We start from the raw sequence: 18,643 nt of genomic DNA, 5'->3' as shown, positions 1-18,643 counted from the left end.
AGGAAAGTATCGTACCGTCAAAAATCGATCGGGCAAAGGTCACGTGAGGGGTTGGTTGGTTGGATGGTGTCTGTATGCGGGTAAGAGCAAGCGAACGAAGCAGTTGGATGTTGTTTGGATGGGAAAGTGCTCGGAAAATGACGATATTATTGTTGTTGCTGTTGTCATGACTCGGGGAAAGCTTCTTGCGCGTAAAGGTCATCCAGACGCTAGGTGAATGATTTAAGCGTAATGGGGTACCAATTTTATGGCGTTCATGAAAGGGAGATTTGGAGCGTGGACAGTGTTACCGTTGGCACACCGTAAAAAGACTCACTTCTTCATTTCTTCACTCACTCTTCACTTCCCGTTCGTTGTATCACTGCAGCATAAAAAATCCAAGCGAAACAGTCTAATAGACTTGTTTTGCCAGTCTTTCCTTTATGGTGCGGGATGGCTGATGGGTTGCGCTGGTCGCTTAAACATGTTTATGACTTAATTTTACCGAACATAGTGTTTTTTGGATGGAAATTGTTTGGTGAAAGTTGGAATGTGTTTGGCGCTTAAGGATATCAAAAAATAACAGTGAAGCATGGGAATGAAGCTAACCAAACCATATGGAAGTAGTTCGAATACATGTAATACTTGTTATATTCTTCAATAACTTGTGCAAAATTGCAATGAGTTTTATTCAATAATGTTAACCTCCTCTGCTTGGTCCAGTCTTAGTGGAGCATGTAGTGCTGACATGACCTGGTCACCAATCCGTTTCCAGGAAACCAGGATGTTTAGGCTGCTATCCGAAGTTATGATCGTACCAAGGTAGCAAAACTCCCCTACAACCTCAAGATCATCACTATCAACTATCACGATCAAAGTCCCGGGCAAGCAGGTACTTTGTCTTCGTCCCAATCCCAGAACCAATCCTCAAGGTCTAGCGTTGCAATAAAAGCTTCAGTGACAATTTTAAATAATATCAACGTGCGATAATAAACAGCGTGGAATAGAACAATCAAAATATGCTGAAATTATAGACTTAAGGCTCAGTATAATTAGAAAAAAAAGTTTGTTTACTGATAGCTATACAAACTTATAAAAACAATGAAAAGAAAATCACTCAACCAAAACAATGGAAAACAAGAAAGAAACAAATCCTCATTTTTAAATTGTCCGTGGACGAAGCAAAATATTGCTACTCGTTGCATAACATGCTAACCAAGAAGATGGAAAACATTTGCCCGTGGGTTTTACTATCAGCGCAATTATTGCTTCCAACACCAAGTGTCCCGCATCATCATGGCATTGTGTGCCATGCAAAACCTGGTCTGTACGGAAACGTGACAAAATGGAAAAGCGTCGCATTGTCTAGCGTCAATTGGTTTGATGTTTGCCACGAGGCTCAGCGTTGTGTGCTGCTCTTTCCTTGCACTTCAGAGGAGATCAATACCGATATTGCATTGCATCACACCGGCTTCCGGTACGCTATTCGGAGAACGCTGCATGCACAACAAAGGTGTCCTTCAACGCCGCCAGAGAATTGAGTTTCAGTTGAATTGAACGCAGTTTTTTTTTCTGTACGAAGCCATTCGTTGGAAAAGAAAGTGCATTGTGCAGACATAGTTATTGGAATGCTCTTGGAAATTGATATGTTTGCAAAAAAACAGCAATTTGAATTGTGCAATACGAATACAGTTACAGAATACACGCAGTTAAACATTTGAAAGTTTTTTATTTGCATTAATTATTAAGAAATTATTTGCAAAACATGAAGTAAAACATAACTTAATGATGTTATTCTTCTATCTTTATGGCTAAACCTGTACCAATCCAACAACTAAACCACATCCAACAATGAAGGAGTGATAAAGTAAATCCGCAAGTACAATTAATCAAATCATGCTCGTGTAAACATGCACCACATCTTCTACGCAACCCGTGGCCCTTACCATGTCGATTCTTTACCGTCTGTAAATGCTGGAATGCGATAGCTGAAGCATTTTCGATCGGCTTACATTGAGGTAAATTTATTACCACTGCAACCGTAACGCTAGACGCATTCCCATAAATTGTGAATTCTAACCGGACTGGCGATAAATGATTACATGGCAACGGGGTGAGAAAAGACGGACCAGATAATTAGATTGCAGCTGTTATAAGTGCATAATAAACTCGCATTAAGAAAACACAATTTCGTCTGGTTTAATTTGTATTTTTGTTTCACAGAAATTTCCCAAATAAAGAAGATGCGCTAAAAAGTCCTTTTCACAAACATTAAATTTTAAATTAAAAAAAAAATACTTCCCATCCCGGAAATGCTCAATGAAAAATTATTCTTCCCGAACCGATGGTTTCCAATCCCGTTTCGATAAACTTTAAACTTTTATACTGATACTGATAAAGAATGAATGGTTTTGAAAAGTTTTTCTCGTTGCATCTCAAACCAAACTACACGCTGAACGGGAACGGCCCTCGTGGAAATGTGAAGTGAAACGTATCCGTTTCGCGGAATCCCGCAAAAGGGATGGGAAAGTTTTCTGTTTGTTCGGTGAAGAAATTATTATTATGTTCATTTCGTATACAATCTTCCCGGACGATCGGACGACGGACGGTTTCGCTTGACTCACCGCGACCGGAGCGGAGAGTTAGCTGGCGAATTGCACAGAAGCAGCTGCGCAAACGCCCCGTCTGGACAGACGTTATATAAAATCATTCATATCCATTGCTGTGGACTGAGAGGAAAGCGGACAAAGTGCCATGCAATGTACCGGAAATGACGCTAGCAAGCAGGGACGGTGGGAAAGCCGGCTGCAGCGTAGAACGTGTTGTGAAGTTAGCCCTTGGCCTCGAGATAATGCTCGTTTCCCTGCTAAATGGAAAGTTTTTTGGGTGAAATTTCTAAAGCGACTGTTTTGCCGTTCGCATCCCTCCTTGTGTTGTGTCTTGGGACCGATGTTCAACGAGTTATGTATGTGTGAGTGTGTACGAGTTTTTGTACATATTATTGATGGTTTTTGAATGTTGATGACGCTTCGGCAGCGAAACTTCAGTGTTCGCTAATTTTCCAACCGACATAATTTAAACCGAACCCATCATGGTTCGGCTGGTTTTAATTTTGTTCGATTCCTCCGTTTTGGATCGCTTGTATCCGGGGACTATCAAAACCAAAACATCTCTCGGGGAAGGGGGGCGGAGAATGGGGCATTACGGATAGCGGATAGCAGAAAAGTTATGTTCTGTTCGATAAATTATATCAAAATGCGGACGGTACAACAGTGACACCGGATAAAAGCGACTTGATTTTCTATGTAAATTGCGACTGTGGCCTTCGGATGTCGGTGGGTAGCAGATATGACAAGCTCGTGTAATCAAGCCAGCAACACCCAGCAAGGGTGGTGGAGATATGGAAAATCAAATTAATATTCCTTCCCACGCTACGCAACGATTTCATTGTAGTAGACGCCGTTGACTGGGCTCCAGCTGCGGTTGAAGCTAGAAGGACAAGAAAGAGCAAAAAACAACAAAAATGGCTTCCCGTCTCAAATTGAACCGAAACACGCAATCCGACACGTTTCGTTTGGCATGGCCAAACATCGTTAAGGCGAACGGCGAGCACCGAAAGATTAAGGTGTCCCAGTGTTGCAGGTTGCCTCGGGCTGCGGTGAAGATGATACGGATACACGGACAGAAACCCTTCATGGTACCACATTAAAAGCTAATTTATGCGGCAGATTGCGTTTCGGCTTGAGGCTTGTGGCAATGGTCATGAAAAGGATATTAACTGTCGGTTTCATTGATAGGTACCTTCTTTCTCTTCTTCAACGCTTTTACTACTTCTTGGGAATATGCTATTCCCAGCAAGTATTCCCAGTACCCTAATCGTCAAAGTTTTAGTTTTGAGGCGAAAACGTATTGCGAGTCAATTTTAAAACGCTTCTAGTTGAGGTTTAAATTTTTCCAAGATACATATTTGTAATTGCTTTTAGTTTTTCAGTTTTCATCAACAATAAAGAATATCAATCGATGCATCTCTTTCGTTACGTTTAGCGCATTCTAGCAACGGATGCAGTTAGTTCGCCACCGTTAACCAGGCGCCTGCATCATCGTTACACAACACGGTTGCTAGGAAACGGTTTACGTTACGTAATCTAGCTCAAGCACGTTCGAACACGTCTTTACGATCGGGGTTAGCTCGTGCAATGAACGGTAGCATTAAACCATCTCTCCAAGCTCACCAACTCACGCCATTCTCCACTCTAAAACGAACGTATGTAAACCACTGCTGTATCGAACTTTACAATCTGGTGCAGTGTTAAAAAGGGGTGAACGAGAAGAAAAAACGTAACAACACCTAGTCATAGGCTTTTCAACACTCTTCCACCAACAATATTCGACCATCCCTGCGAGAGCGTGAAACAAGACCATTTTCACACCTGTAAGTTCGGTGTGATATGTACAGTTTTTTTTTCCCCTGTTTGATTCACTGACATGAAATGATCTCATCCATCAACACGTACTCGCTTGGAAACACTAAAACCCGTGTACGAGAACCTTTTCGCACAAACATCCATCGTCCACTGTTGGTGTTGGTGCGCCGCGGAGGGAAGCCGACTAGGGTGCTTTTTTTTGTCGACACTTCAATTATTCCTCTAAATCAACACGGTATCTTCACGCACAAAAATCATAAGGGAAGAAAAAAATAAACACACACTCACCTCGGATCTCCGAAAGGTTGATGAAATTTTGACTCATTGTGTTCGCTGGTCGCTACCAAAATACACACATAAATGGACAGAATCACACGGGCACGCGCGTACGGTGCTCCCGAGCAACAGGAAGTATTCTTTGTGTTTCGGGTCACGCAACAGCCGGCAGTCCGTTCACGTGAGCCCTTTCCGGAGCCGCCGAGTCCTTGTCGCTTGATTTTCGATGAGCAAAAAAAAAACCAGCACGACAAAGGGCGAAAGTTCCCACAGTGGGAGAAGTGCTGGGGGCAAAAAAGCGAACTTTACGTCCCCGTAAACCTGTTCGAGATCGGCTTGTAAAGGGTGATGTTGAAGAGGCCTCGGAAGCACTTGACACTTTGTACCACCCTTTGGTGGGGAGGTGGTGTTGGAGGTTTATCGGAGGGAAGGACAACACTGGGATATGCGTAACACTAACCACTATCACTACGGAAAGCCGCGGGAGTTGCGAAAGGGATGCCAATGGGGAACCGTCAGCAGCATCCTCCCGAGCACGAGGATTCAAGGGGCTAGACGAAGGAAAATAAAGCTCTACACAATCGCACTGCTTCACATCCGTCCCAGCTGTAATGGGGGTAAGGATTTTGCGGGTTCGGTTGAAGTGTTTTATTTTGTTTTAGCTCACTCATTTACATTTCCTTCCAATGGGTAAGTGTACTGAGAGAGGACGATCGAGAAAGGGGTGAAAGAGAAATGGTGGAACATTTCTGGGGAAGAAAAGGCTGTAAAGTGTAAATAATACGTAAACAAAAATCGACAATGGTGGAAATACATTTTAAACAAAACCTTTTACTTGAAGTACATTGTTTGGGTAGCCTTGTCCACACCAGCAAGTATTACTCGTACCAACTATTCTTGATACGGAGCGTGAGGCGAATCGATTCAAAATTCAAACAAACACTTGAAAGTTGACCTTTTCTTAAATCCACCCTAGGACAATAAGACTAGATTATTCGTGTAAAGTGGTCTAGGCCATACAAAAGCTATGTTCCTTGAGAGTACACTGAGGAAAGTAAAAATTTAGATGCCAGCTGAGAGTAGTCTTCTACTGCTTGATAAACTGTATATAAACAAAAACAAATGGACTTGCGTCGAAACGGCACACAACCACAGACAAACGCACACTGGCACATCACAGGACACAAGACGCTGAATTCCAGGTTTCCATTTTACATCCACTTTGCGATTTGTCTCCCTCCTGACGCGCTACAAACAAACTCACACTCGATGCGCATTCGCACCCACCAAGCACTGGCTGCATTCGAAAAAGCTCCCTCATAACCACCACCACTAGGCCATGAACTACACTCACGACCCACCGTGTTTGTTTTTGTTTTGGCTTGAACACCTCCAGAGAACGCCTGGCGGTGAGGTGAGAGGTGGTGCGAAACGTGCCGCCGTGTAATGATGTCCTGGAACGGCTCACGTGCCACGTCGCCACGGAAATGTGCGAGCGAGTGGAAGCTTTTTCATCGACCACGTGGCCTCACTGTTGCTGCTCGGGTGGAACATTCCCGAGCACGGTTTTTGCGACGCTAGTGGTGTTTTCCTTTCGTTAAACCGGACGTCGTGAAGGGAACGCAACGGCAGCAGGAAACACTTAATCGGTTGTTTCTCGGAATGGCCTACATTTTGTGGAGTTTTGCCCCAGCGGAATGGCGATTTTTAACACGCACTAAACACACATTGTGTCACTTGATGGAGAGTTGCTCAATATTCACCAACTCCTCGGTGGTTAGAATAGTGCAAAACACTCAAAAAACCATTCGTTTCGATATGCGTTGTTTAACACGGTGCAGCTTTTCCAGCATGACCGAATGTACACAGCTGGCACGGGGCGATTACTAGTTGGTAACAAACCTTCCAGGTCGCCCGATTATCCAACGGTACTGACGACTGTGTATGGTGTACTTTTCATGCTCGGCAGACACAGGGAAACGGAACACGCTGGGTGCGCGTGTGTTTCGTGGGATAGGGAAGCAGGAATAACGGCTAGTTTCGGGGCTTACATATGCACACACTACTACTCCGTGAACCGGTATTGGTGGGTATATCGGGTGACCTACATTTGTCGAGATCTAGTGAAAAACTGACTCGCCGTTCGCATTACCGAGGTCGCACTACCGCCGGAGTTGCCGTGTGAAACTCTCGCGGAAAATCGAAACCATAGCTACTCTCGGAAAAACACGCTCATTCGTGTGCCACTCTCTAGCTGAGTTCGTGTTGCTCATCTTTTTTTGAGCTGCACAAGTGCCATTTTCATCTGGATGCTCACAGTGTTTTGGTACAAATAAACAAGAAGAGAACGAGAGAGTTTTAGTCTCTTGTGAGAGGTAGAGCAAGCCTCCAGTAGTAAAATATGATATACGTTACTCATGATAGTAGAAAACGAAGTTAAGAGTGCTCGAGTGACGAAGAAACCCACTTTCAAAACAAGACAAGGACAACAGTGAACAGTGACAGCAAAAACTCACGAAAGAGAAACAAATATTCTAGCTGCTTCTAAGGAGCGGAAAAACGAGAAACAAATAACCCTATAACCACCTCGCGGCAGAAACGTGAATAATGCGTTCGGTGTTGTTTGGAGTGTGCAATGCGCAATACGCTTCATGATTTGCCTTTCCTTTCACTTATCGCTTTTCCTTGGTTAGGTCAAGGAGAAAGATTGCGTGAGTTTCCTGTGGGAATGGAGCACCAATCTGAGCTAATGTGTTCATTCACATTACTAAGTCAGATATATTAGTATTCATTGTATACAAACCAACGGCAGTACCTATGGCGAACGGAACAATTGCGATAACCGCTCGTGAGATTGCATTTAAAGTGCGATAAAATGACGCGAATTTTTTTCGTGCCATAATTTTACATAACTAGCACTATAAAAATGAGAAGCAATCTAATCAACCCAACCGTACGTCGCAAATGAAAACAATTGCACACACAAACATCTTTGAATGAGCTTAGTCGTAAACGATTCACCAATAAAAATTGGACCGGGCTACTCGAGGAACCGTATTGCAGCAATCAACTTTTCGTGTTCGTCCTCAAACACGCGATTGAAGAAAGCAGGCGTGCGAAACAAAACAAAAATGGGGCCATTCACCGTGCCGTCACGCAAGTTCAGCGTTTTTTTTTTATCTCTCGCCTTTAAACATCGTTTCATTTAAAGGCTAATCGTGTTGTTCAACACCGGCCCCGGGAGTTACCCGAATTGTCGTACATCACCCTGGGGGGAGGGGTGGTTAGACCCTTATCCGTAACCGTTTCTTCCCACCTTTATGCATAAATAAAACGACTATTATGTTACGTCGCTTTTCTTCCGCTCTAAACAACAGCCAAAAAAATCGCTCATACACACACACACACACATAAGGACAAAACAAAAACAAGGCCAGACAAATCGGCACATGGAGTAAAGTCAGTCCCTCAGGGAGAATGGGAGGAAGAAATAAGGACAAAAAAACACACAGCGTGAAACATCGAGCAGAACAAAGAAACTCGGGATAAAGCGTCCGTGGGAAGAACAGTTTTGCACGGCGAGGAATAATACAAGTTCACCGCAGCGACGAAGGGCAATGGGTCCAAAATATTAAGCGATAGGGAATAAAAATTGGATTGCGATGAGGTGAGGTGTGTGGGAGAGGCGCAACGGGGCGAAGCTTCCGAGTGTCTTGATCCCAGCAAGTTGCGGCGTGAAACTGAAAAGTACAACCGATCCCGTGGGGGGAAGCTTACCACACTTGCAAAGGAAGCTTTTTACCCGCGAGGATACGACACACACCCAACAAGGGTATGAAGACAGGAGTGGGAAGCGGTGGGGGAAGGAGTTGGTGGCTGGCGCATTCACCGACAAAGGTTGACAACGGTTGGGCAAAGCGGTTGTTGGGCTTTTCACGCTCACTCACGCCTGTCGGTGTTGCGCTTGCCTGCCGGTCGCATTATTTTCACACATTTTCCAAGAAAGGTCGACATCGAAAGGATACAATGATACGCACCGGAATGGCAGCATAGAGTGCGCTACTGTAGCGCGTCCGCGCAAAATAGCAACCGTCTGCCGGGAGTTATTTTCCGTTGTCAGGTAGTAGACGTAGACAAAAGGAGAGAGAAAGGCGCGATAAGGACGGGTATGTGGGGACGCGAACCAGGGTTCGTTGCTAATCCCCTTAAACGAATAGCGTCCTATACCAGACCTAACGAAAATTCCTTACCTCGATGAAGGAGTACTTCGTAGGACTGGGTCGTTCGAGGTAGAAGCCGGAAAACAGTATCAGAAACGTCCCAATAGTTCGCTTTAAGATATTTTGATTCAAACAACTACACACAGAGGAAAGGGAATCCCTCAATCAATTAAGAGAAATGGCAAGCAATGTATCATTTACAGAAATTATCCGTTAATCGTTACTCACGCCGTTATCACAATACCAGTCACTTTCCACTTGACAGCGATCGTTACTTACCTAGAGGAAAAGGAAGTATAGAGAAGAAAACAGAAAGGCGGTCAGCATTGTTGTTGTTTGAAAAGGGTCAATTGATGAAACATTCAGTAGTGGTGGTGGTGGTGCTGTGTTTGTGTTGTTGAATGATCCCTTGTAAGTGCATTACTGTGTTTTTAATTTTAAGTCCCATGATAAAAAGCTTTGAATAAGCTTTGATGGCATATGACGATGATGATGATGATGGGGATTGTCTCGTTTCGTCGTACTAGAGCGTTTTTCGGTAAATGGAACATTTTCGTAATAGATTTTTTAATTTATTACGTAATGTCCACTTGCAGCATGCAACGGAAAGCAGGACGTTACGTAATGCGTTACACGAAAGCGTTCGAAGTACTGGGCGTCTCCATCGTACATTGTGTCACATTTTCAATGCTCGGGAAAATTCATATTCTGATCCAGTAACATCAAATTTCACGCATCATGATGTGATGTTCGTTTCGCAATCCAATACGCGAAACGGTAGGAAGGCAACATGTCTCCTTTGTCTTCTCAAAACGTAAACTGTTTGTTGCCCGTCTAAAAGTCACACACGGATGTTTTCCGTTCGTTCTCAGCGCTGCCCTGCAGTGTACTTTCGGTCGTACGGTTTTCTTTCCTCTTGCATAACCTTTACCAATACAGCATTATTGTACATTACGTTTACAAACAGTCATCACGATGTGCATGTACACACATACGCCGGATGCTGGCCCCATGCCAAACCAGAAGACATCGGTGAAAGATCACGGTCTCATCTTCGTTTTGTTCTCCCTCTCTCGCTAGAATTCTGCTTTCAAGGGGAAAACAGAGCTTTATCTAGAATGAAGTCCAATTTGCCGCAGATCTCCACCACGGAACGGTTGTGGCCAAAATTATTGTCAACAGCTGTGCGTTCGGCTTAATGCTGTTTGCTCCGACAATCGGTCATTGGAGAAGGGAAAAAAATGCGACACGGAGCGATTCGGTGAAGTGGAATGGTTCGAATGATGTTTGCTAGTCTTATTGCTTTTAGCGAAAGCGCTGGGAGAGCTATGAAGCGAAAACAGGATTTTTTGTGTTTTATTTTGTCTTTTAACATTCACCAGGTTGAAGAATCATTTGTTGCGCACCGACACCCCGCATACGAGGTGCGTCCAAACGGATTCGAAATGGAATTTTGATTGCCATAGAGCAATAAAACGGTACGTGTAAACCCTGGTGTAGATTGTGTCACATTGAATTTTGTGTTCCATTGGCCGTTCTCGAAAAAGGCACACAGAGTTGCGTTTGTGCTACCCATCAGACCGTGTTTCATTCGGTCTCGCATGCTAAATGGTGTATGCTCCATAGTCACCGCGATGGTTAAGCTAGGTTTGGTCCAAAAAGTTACATCACGCGCACTGGCAACAGTGCGATCGTTTCATCTAATAATCTAGCTTACGTATTCGAAAAGTAAACAAATGCAAACTCAAAATCAATTATAAATCATAAGCCATTCTGAGCTTGCTTCACGAATGCACGAATGTGAACCAATGCCCCTTTTACTAGCCGTTAGTTCAGAGCGGTAAAATAAATTCATCTAGCGTACCACAATGTAACAATAAACAACGGGCAATCGTTTACTGCTCGCACGTTTCGTGTCCAGCTCACGCACCGCTGACCGATGATTGATCGAGCAATCGTGTGAACCGCATGGTCTGCACGAACACACTCTCCGCTCGTTTCTGTATGGCTAATGGTACAATCTCGATTTTTTTTACCGTCGTCGGGACACGTTTTCGTTTGTATTATGAGCGTTACGCACGAGGGTCAGAATTGATGTTAATTGCGTAGCGAACCATCGGTTAGTTCGAGCAGTGCAGAAGTATTTATAAAGGATTTGAGTTGCGCTGTACATTTCCCTTCTTGTAACAATATCAAAACGCACCGATTTATTAGAAGAGTATTGCGTATGTTGAACTTTCATGAGAATGTTAAACTTACTACTTTGTTTAATGTGCACAAAAGCGACTACATAGCCAAAACTATAAACGTCAAGGTTAATAATACTATTGCTAAGTAAAAATATAATACGTCTACGTATTATTTGATACCAAATGAAATGAGTTAATAAATATTTCAAAACAGCAAAAGAATTATAAAAATCTGTCTCATACAAGAAATCTAGTGATTTTTTAAATAAAAAAACACGCTACAAAACAAACAAAAACTAAAATCTGAAGATCCTATTAACACAATCGCAACTTGTCCAAACAATGCTTCTCGAATGTTTGAAAGCTTCTCATTACCAATCATAATGATTGCAAACTATTTCTAATGTTGTTGTTCCATGTTGTGAAAATTCCAACCGTCACAACGAATCAAAAAGGTAAAACTCTTCGTATTCACCCGATATGGTCGATCTGGCTATTATAATATGCTTTTCTATGTTAAGAAAGGCCAGAGTGGTAGGTTTCTGACTCGTTCTGATAAATGACAGATTACCGTAAATCGCAGCAGAAGCTTAAGATGAAGTGCGAAGGCAAAGGGATCCCTGCGTTCTCCCTGTAGATTAAAGCAACTGACCATATAGTGAATATGTACATGGACAATATGGACTGTGAAAGTGTTTATCAAGACCTGACGCATCTGGCCAGCAGACAATATCTCAGAAGGTGCGACTGTTAATAATAATAACGTTTAACCGAAGACCACCAACCTCCCTAAAGGCGTTCGGAATCAATTGACAGAATTTTTTAGGGCAAATCCCAATCAGAGAATCGATTCCAATCACTTCAAGGCCAGCACAACAGAGACACAACAAATCCTAGAAAAACATTAACATTTTTCTTTTGGCTGGCATTATCTAAGGTTCTGGTCAGTTGGGGTACAGCCGCCCGATAATGTTTCGCATAATTTCATTTAAATGTTTATTCAAAATAGGGTTCTGCAAAATGCAAGAAGTAACTCAATTGTACAATCGCATTGCTAAGGTGAGTTGATGTTATAGCGCAACTGAAATTAAAGTGTTGCTATCAAGTGGTGGATTCCATGCTTCTTGTGATCTGCAAACAATATTTCTCTTTTATCAATCTTAATTTCTTTACTACTAACTTTAAGAAATCAAGCTCAGCAGCAAATAATAACCTGAGTAAACTTTAACCCAATTGAACTTCAGTACCGAAATGAAAAAATAGTGACTAGCACTGATCACAGATTAACGCTTTGGTTGCTGCGCCCTTGAAGTAATGCATGATTTTCAAAAAATGTAATGATATTCCAAATATCACTACAGCTACTAAATTTGAAAACTAATTTTAATACACGCCCCAAAGCACTGTTACGCATCTACATAAACCAAAGCTGGTTGGTGCTAGCGCTTGCCACAGTTTTAATTTACTCACTTGAAAAAAACAATGGCACACCATCAAAAGTAATACCCCGAAGCCTCTCGAGCATTACCCGTTATCGTACACTTGTGATGGTAATAAATGATTACGCCGATTATCATTATTGTTATTGTGATTGCCGGTGATCCTTCGTGACTTCGTCGCATAAGTCCGGCCGGGCCGGATGTGTGCAACGGAATTTACGGTTCCGAAAGCAACGGTGTTTGGAGGTGTTTGTCGAAACAAAAAGCGGGAAGGATTGACGAACCCCGGGTCGGCAATCACAACTCAATCCCCTGGCACACGGCCACATGCACGCTCCTCCATAATGGTTCGTTGCCATGTTTGGTCACCGGTGCTGCCGCTTCATAAATTATTCATGGCGACCAAAGCTCAACAAACAGCGCAAAGTGCTGACACGCTCTACACTGCCCCGTTTCGGCTTGTTTTCGGTGTCCGGTGACCAGTGGAAGCGTGTATGTGTCTGTGTATGTGTGTGTATGTTTGTCCACTACAATGGCGTTACATCGTTGACATCGAGCAGGTCCGGTTCAGCTGGACGGTAGCCACAACCAACCGGCACACACCGACACCCCGGTTCAGAATGCTGCCCGACTCGATGGGAGGACACAAATTTTCCGCCTTTCCGGTTCGGTTTCGTGACCGGCCTGCGGCCCCACTGGGTGTCGATGGGATGTCGAAAGAGCCTGGTTTCATTATACCCGGTACCTCCGTGGGGTATGGCAGCAAAGCAAAATGGAACGCGACCGCATCAGGTCGTGACGAACCGGACGGATGACCGAAACAAAAACGCTGCCCCGAATATCATCTACCGCTTCCTGTTAATGGGGCAGCAGGGGATTGGTTGGTGCATGAATTATTAAATCGGTATTTCGGAGAAATCACAGAAATTAGCCTTCTCCATCGTGCCGTCTACTGTCCAATCAGGGAAACCCCTGGGGGAGGTTTTTTTTTGGTAACTTGGTAAAGTGTGTGAAAGCATTAGCACAGGCATGATAATTCGGCTGCGTGCGATTAGGAAATAATTCCCCCCAGCGGCTGTAACAAAGTTTACCTTCTCACCTAGAGCGTGTCAAGCTTTTATCACGTTTGGAGAATTTTTTGTTGTTGAAATTGTGCTTTGCGAGTTATGACTATCGTGCTTGCTGTGGCCTGTGGTGAACGAAAAACCTTATTAGTTCATATTCAGATTTATACACGAACAACAAAGTAAAGGGCTTTAAGAAGCTTTTAACAGTATAGTTTGTTTGTTTATTTGCACAAACGACATATTAAACGTAGAGCTAATTGCTTTGCATTTTTGCCTACATTAGAATTAAGTGTCGTATGAAAACATAACAATGAACAATCAAACATGCCCATAGATAAAAAACCCGATTAAAGAAGCTTATTCTAATTTAATCATCAGTTCCCCCTCACCATTCCCAAACATAACGTTGTTCGGAATATGTTTCAAAATTGGCATTCTAATGTTTGTATACGTTTTCACATTATATACCATAATAATTGGTTGTGTATTACATGTTGCATAGGGGTTGAAAATAATGGTCCTAGTTAGTACGCTTCACCTTCACTACTTATTATCATCTCCACGACTTACATTCGTCCATTAGTTTTTTCTTGAATTGGATCTTGAATTGGATCACCAAACACTGTGCCAGTGATGTCGCAAAACCAGGGACGTCGAAGGTTTTGTCGAAATTGTGGCCAAAAGGTGCAACGACACCAACGGTGTAGAACTTTAGCAAAGGCTTTAGTCTCGAAAACATAAGATTATCATGGCAATTTTGAAACTCTAACGAACAACCCAAGTAAGTTGTCTCTTAAGAACACAATATGTTTTCTCAATATCAATAAGATCAATATATAAGCATCAATAAGAACACAATATGTTGTGGTAGATCGAGAAATTTTCTGGGGGGATTTTTTTAAGTTTGGTTATTTTGGGTTAGATCCCATATTATTCTCTATCCTCTATTAAAACTCTGTTTGGCTTTCCCCTTCTCTTTGGGTTGGAGGGTTGGTTTTCCTTAACAATTCGAATAGAAATTGTTCATGAAAATCTTCAGACAATTCTTCTTGGAGATTGCCTCCTGGTCAGATGCGAATGGTCTCTATTGAAATTTTCACCTAAAATCCACACTCTTCAGGTGCTTCTTCACTGTATTTCAGATTGTTGCAATTTCCAGTAAGAACGAAAAGATCACTTTGTCGCCATCTTTAGAATCTTTTGCAATTCATGGCAACGTTTGCGGTCAACGAAATAGTTCAAGACTTTGTTTTGGGCACGAAAGGAAGAAAGATTTTATAGTTGCCTGATTGAAGATATTGAAGTACGAAATGCTTCGCTATGGATAAATTTTTCACTCCGGTGTGACGCCTCCTGTTTGAATAAGACCTCGAAAGCTGTGACCTCACTGCTTTCGTAGTGCCCTATACAAATTGACTGATAAAGTTGTCAAAATGTGTCTGAACATAATAGGATAATTATAAACGATGATACATGCTGGGTTTTCCATTTAGCGGCTGGGAAATCTATTGACATAAAATTTCGATGTTATTTAAAATTGTACAAAAATGCACACGTTGTTACAAATCAACTCTGAAAAATATCTTACAATTCTAGGACGCTTAATCACCATTTGAGGCATTGTATTCTAAACAGCATTCTGATACCAACCAGACCAACGCAAACCAAATTTAAAACACCCGCATGTGGAAAACATGCCAATCTGTCACGTCACTTCATTTCCTGATTCATTCATTTTCCTCCTTTTCCATTTTCTTAGCTTAGCCATACTCTATCTAGTAAGTGACGTGCAGATGTTGTCAAACAGCCTGTGGTATCGAGGTTGGCTTCCATGGCAATAGTAGTCGCCGAGATAAGCGCATTCTGGTTTCAGAAGTTTCTTCAAATAAATTTTCATAATTTCTGCTCGTTATTGCCGAAAATTATGAATAGTAAAGCTTGTTTTGGCGGCTTGGTGCTTCATCGATGCATCATCGATGGACCGGTTCAAAATTCCTTCCGCACCAATCTTCCATACGCAGTACTTACTATCCTGCTACGGGTTAAATTCAAAGATGGCCAGAAATGGCAGGCCCAGACCTCTTGAGGTTGTTGTGCCGATAGAGAAGAAGAAAGATTCTACTGAACTGGTGTTTACAAAACATTATTGAACATGACAACCTATAACCTGAGATTCAAAATACTAAAAGAAACATCTATTACCAGTATGCGGTTCACAGTGGCGGATCTAATGGTGGGCGGAGTAGGCGTCCGCTTATGACCTCGGCGAACCCCGAAAAATGCTGTTTTGTAGGAAGAACTGTATAAATTATGCCAGAAATGCCCCTACAATGTTGAATGTAGGATATAATGATCAACGGAACTTAAAACAGCAGATATAAACGAAAAACATCCATACAGCGTTAATTCCCTGCGCTTAGGAGAAATAACATCAAATCATGCGCAGGGTTTATAAATGAGTGTGTATTTGTCACACTCAAACTTCAGAAATTGGGTTCATGGACCAACTCTGTTTACAGTTCACACATGACTAAACTGAAAGCAACGATAACTGTTCGTGCGATAAGGTACGCTGTTAATTGATTAGCGTGGCTAATGAAGTGGTCGGTGATGGAACGAAAACACAATTGATAGTCGATTATCAACACCAATCAAGTCGCTTATCAAAGGCGAAGCAGAACCTGTACAGTGTTTGCAATCATGTGCGGTTTTCTGTTGGTCCAAAAACTAAACCAAACCCAAACCGCTGGTACGAAGTCCATCTGTCGTTCTTTTTAGGTCTTGCGAGATATCTTATCGCAACCGACATTGTTTGCTGATGAAAAGCATCATCTTTATAGCGCCACAGCCGATTGCCGTCGTTCGATGAATGGAATGTCACCAGCGAAGGGCAAGAACTTGTCACTACAAACTTGCACATTGTCAGAGTTGATGGAGCGTTTCGTTTCGGTGAAGCTTTCGAGCGCGTCGGTCTCGTTAAGGGTGACTTCCGGTCGAAGGTCATGGTCTGCGCGCCGAGGCTGTCGGTACGTTTCTCTCCTGTTCTCATGCTCCTTCTTTGGTCCTGGTCGTTCGGAGTTTCGGGCGATAAAGTATTACCACCGAAAAGGTCCAGAGGCGATACTGTAGGTGTCTTGGAGCGACACGTTCGTTCATGGGTAATGAAGAAATACTGAGCAGGACAACAGAACCCACAACACGGGAAAGGTAGGACGAAATGATCACTCACAGAACTTTTCGTCTTTTTTCTTCATCTTTTTGACGACGCGCCGGACCTTTACGATGCGCCGAATGACCTTCTTTTTTGGCTGGCTGGCCTCTGCTGTCGGTTGCGCTCCAGCGATGCTGGGTTCGCTGCTGCTATTGGCACTGTTGCTTTCACCACTATCACCACTGGCACATCCGGTCGGCGGCGTTCGCGGTGGTAAACCTATTTCGATCTGCGCATCCGCCCGTGGCGGCGTTCCTTCACGTGCCGCACGCGGTGTCAGGAAATTACTGTCTACACTGTGTTCCTTTCCACTGAAGTTGACTTCAGCAGGTAACGACGATGACGACAACGACGACAGCGATGATGGCGACGCTTCTATCGCTCCCAACAGCTGCACCGAGTGGCTGTCAGCGACCTCCACATGCTGCCCCATACTGCTAGCACTTGCCATTTTTCCCTCTGCGCCCATTGTTGGCGAGCAACTACTCATATCTTGCCTTCACACTTCTTACCACCTGTGGGTTGTGTGGGCTGTGACCGAGGACCGGCACTCGAGGCACCCGACGTTCCCCGCTGAGATCTTTGTCAGGGGTTTCCTTATCTTGTTGATTAATATGATTTCACTGTACGACCGGTCGACGGCGATTGCGAGACCGCATGAGGAAGAATCAAAAGAACTCCGACTGAATCTCGGCTTCGCATACGGTGTGTTGGCGACCTTCAGCACGTTGGAAACTGCATCACCAGGGACCGTGAAATCACCCTCCAGAGTCCGCTATCGCAAGCCACCGCACGAAATCTCGGAACACGCTGGTGCTGGGGCGAATGGTGCAAACAGTGGTGATATGTAGATACAACACATCAAACTATCTTCTCAACCAGCGATGGTAGCACTTTATGAGTTCACCTTCTCCTCGCTTTCACTACCTCTCACAGCTCATCTGCGAAGCAGTTTATCGCCCTGTTAGTCCCAGCACATTGCAAATGGATGACAAGACCCACTGATATAGAGACGATAAGGGACAGCGGCTGGTAAGCGACAAGGTTCTAGCATCGGAAAAACCAAACAATTCTTTAGAGACCGTTGCTTGCGTAGGGACACGTTGGGCAAAGGGTAGATTCTTTAAAAGCATATGACCTTATGTAGCGTCGTCCAACACACGACGGTCGAGATGGGAACGCTTATCTGTTAAACCGCACACATTGGGCGCTTCACTAAACTAACCTGGAAGTGGAAAGATAAGCAAAGGAACCGGAAGTAAGGAAAAGAACATAATCATAGGGGATGGAACGATGATTTAGGTAAAGCATGTGATAATTTCAATGCACTGCAGATGCATCCACCAACTTTAACCAAACAGCAGTTACGTGTTGTTCATAGCTGAAGTGTGGTCGGTTGAAAATCGGTTGATATTTATTCTGTTACCTTGCCACGATACACTACACTCACACATCGCTGCACAGTGTGATTAATCAGCGGCATGATTCTAGTTTATGGTGCGGTGGCGTGAAAGAAAATACCCACCATTGGTTTATGAGCATGCCATGAAGCCGTTTGAAGTACGTTACTTGTTCCACAAGGCGACCTTTTGACATTTCCACCAAAGTTTTAACTATTAAATGTGGTAAAGTAGAAAGTAAGGGTATGCCAATTCTTTCAGAAATGAATTTGACTCTAGTGTTTATTACTTATTTTGATTTGACTCAATATTTTTAACATTTTTTATGAAGTTATTTACAGATTTGATTAAAAACGTTAAATGGATGAGTTTTTTCCTTTTTACGATAAGCTCTAAGAAATTCATAAAGTAAGATGAATCGTACTCCAAATTCCAGCT

At 43.2% G+C, this 18,643-nt stretch overlaps 1 protein-coding gene across 1 annotated transcript in view; it reads right to left on the bottom strand.

Annotated features, from left to right (window-relative positions):
- Nucleotides 1-17,295, bottom strand: part of LOC128711260 (calcium-binding protein E63-1) — a 43,886-nt gene extending 26,591 nt beyond the window's left edge. Inside the window, exon 1 of the mRNA XM_053806127.1 lies at nt 16,824-17,295. Coding sequence (XP_053662102.1) covers nt 16,824-17,295 — 472 coding nt within the window. The remainder of the gene's footprint in view (nt 1-16,823) is intronic.
- Between the last annotated feature and the right edge of the window lie 1,348 nt (nt 17,296-18,643).

This window comes from Anopheles marshallii, chromosome 3, assembly GCF_943734725.1.
Source record: "Anopheles marshallii chromosome 3, idAnoMarsDA_429_01, whole genome shotgun sequence".
NCBI classification, from domain to species: Eukaryota; Metazoa; Arthropoda; class Insecta; order Diptera; family Culicidae; genus Anopheles; species Anopheles marshallii.
Note: the sequence above shows the minus strand (reverse complement) of the source record. Positions and strands in the feature narration are given on the sequence as shown.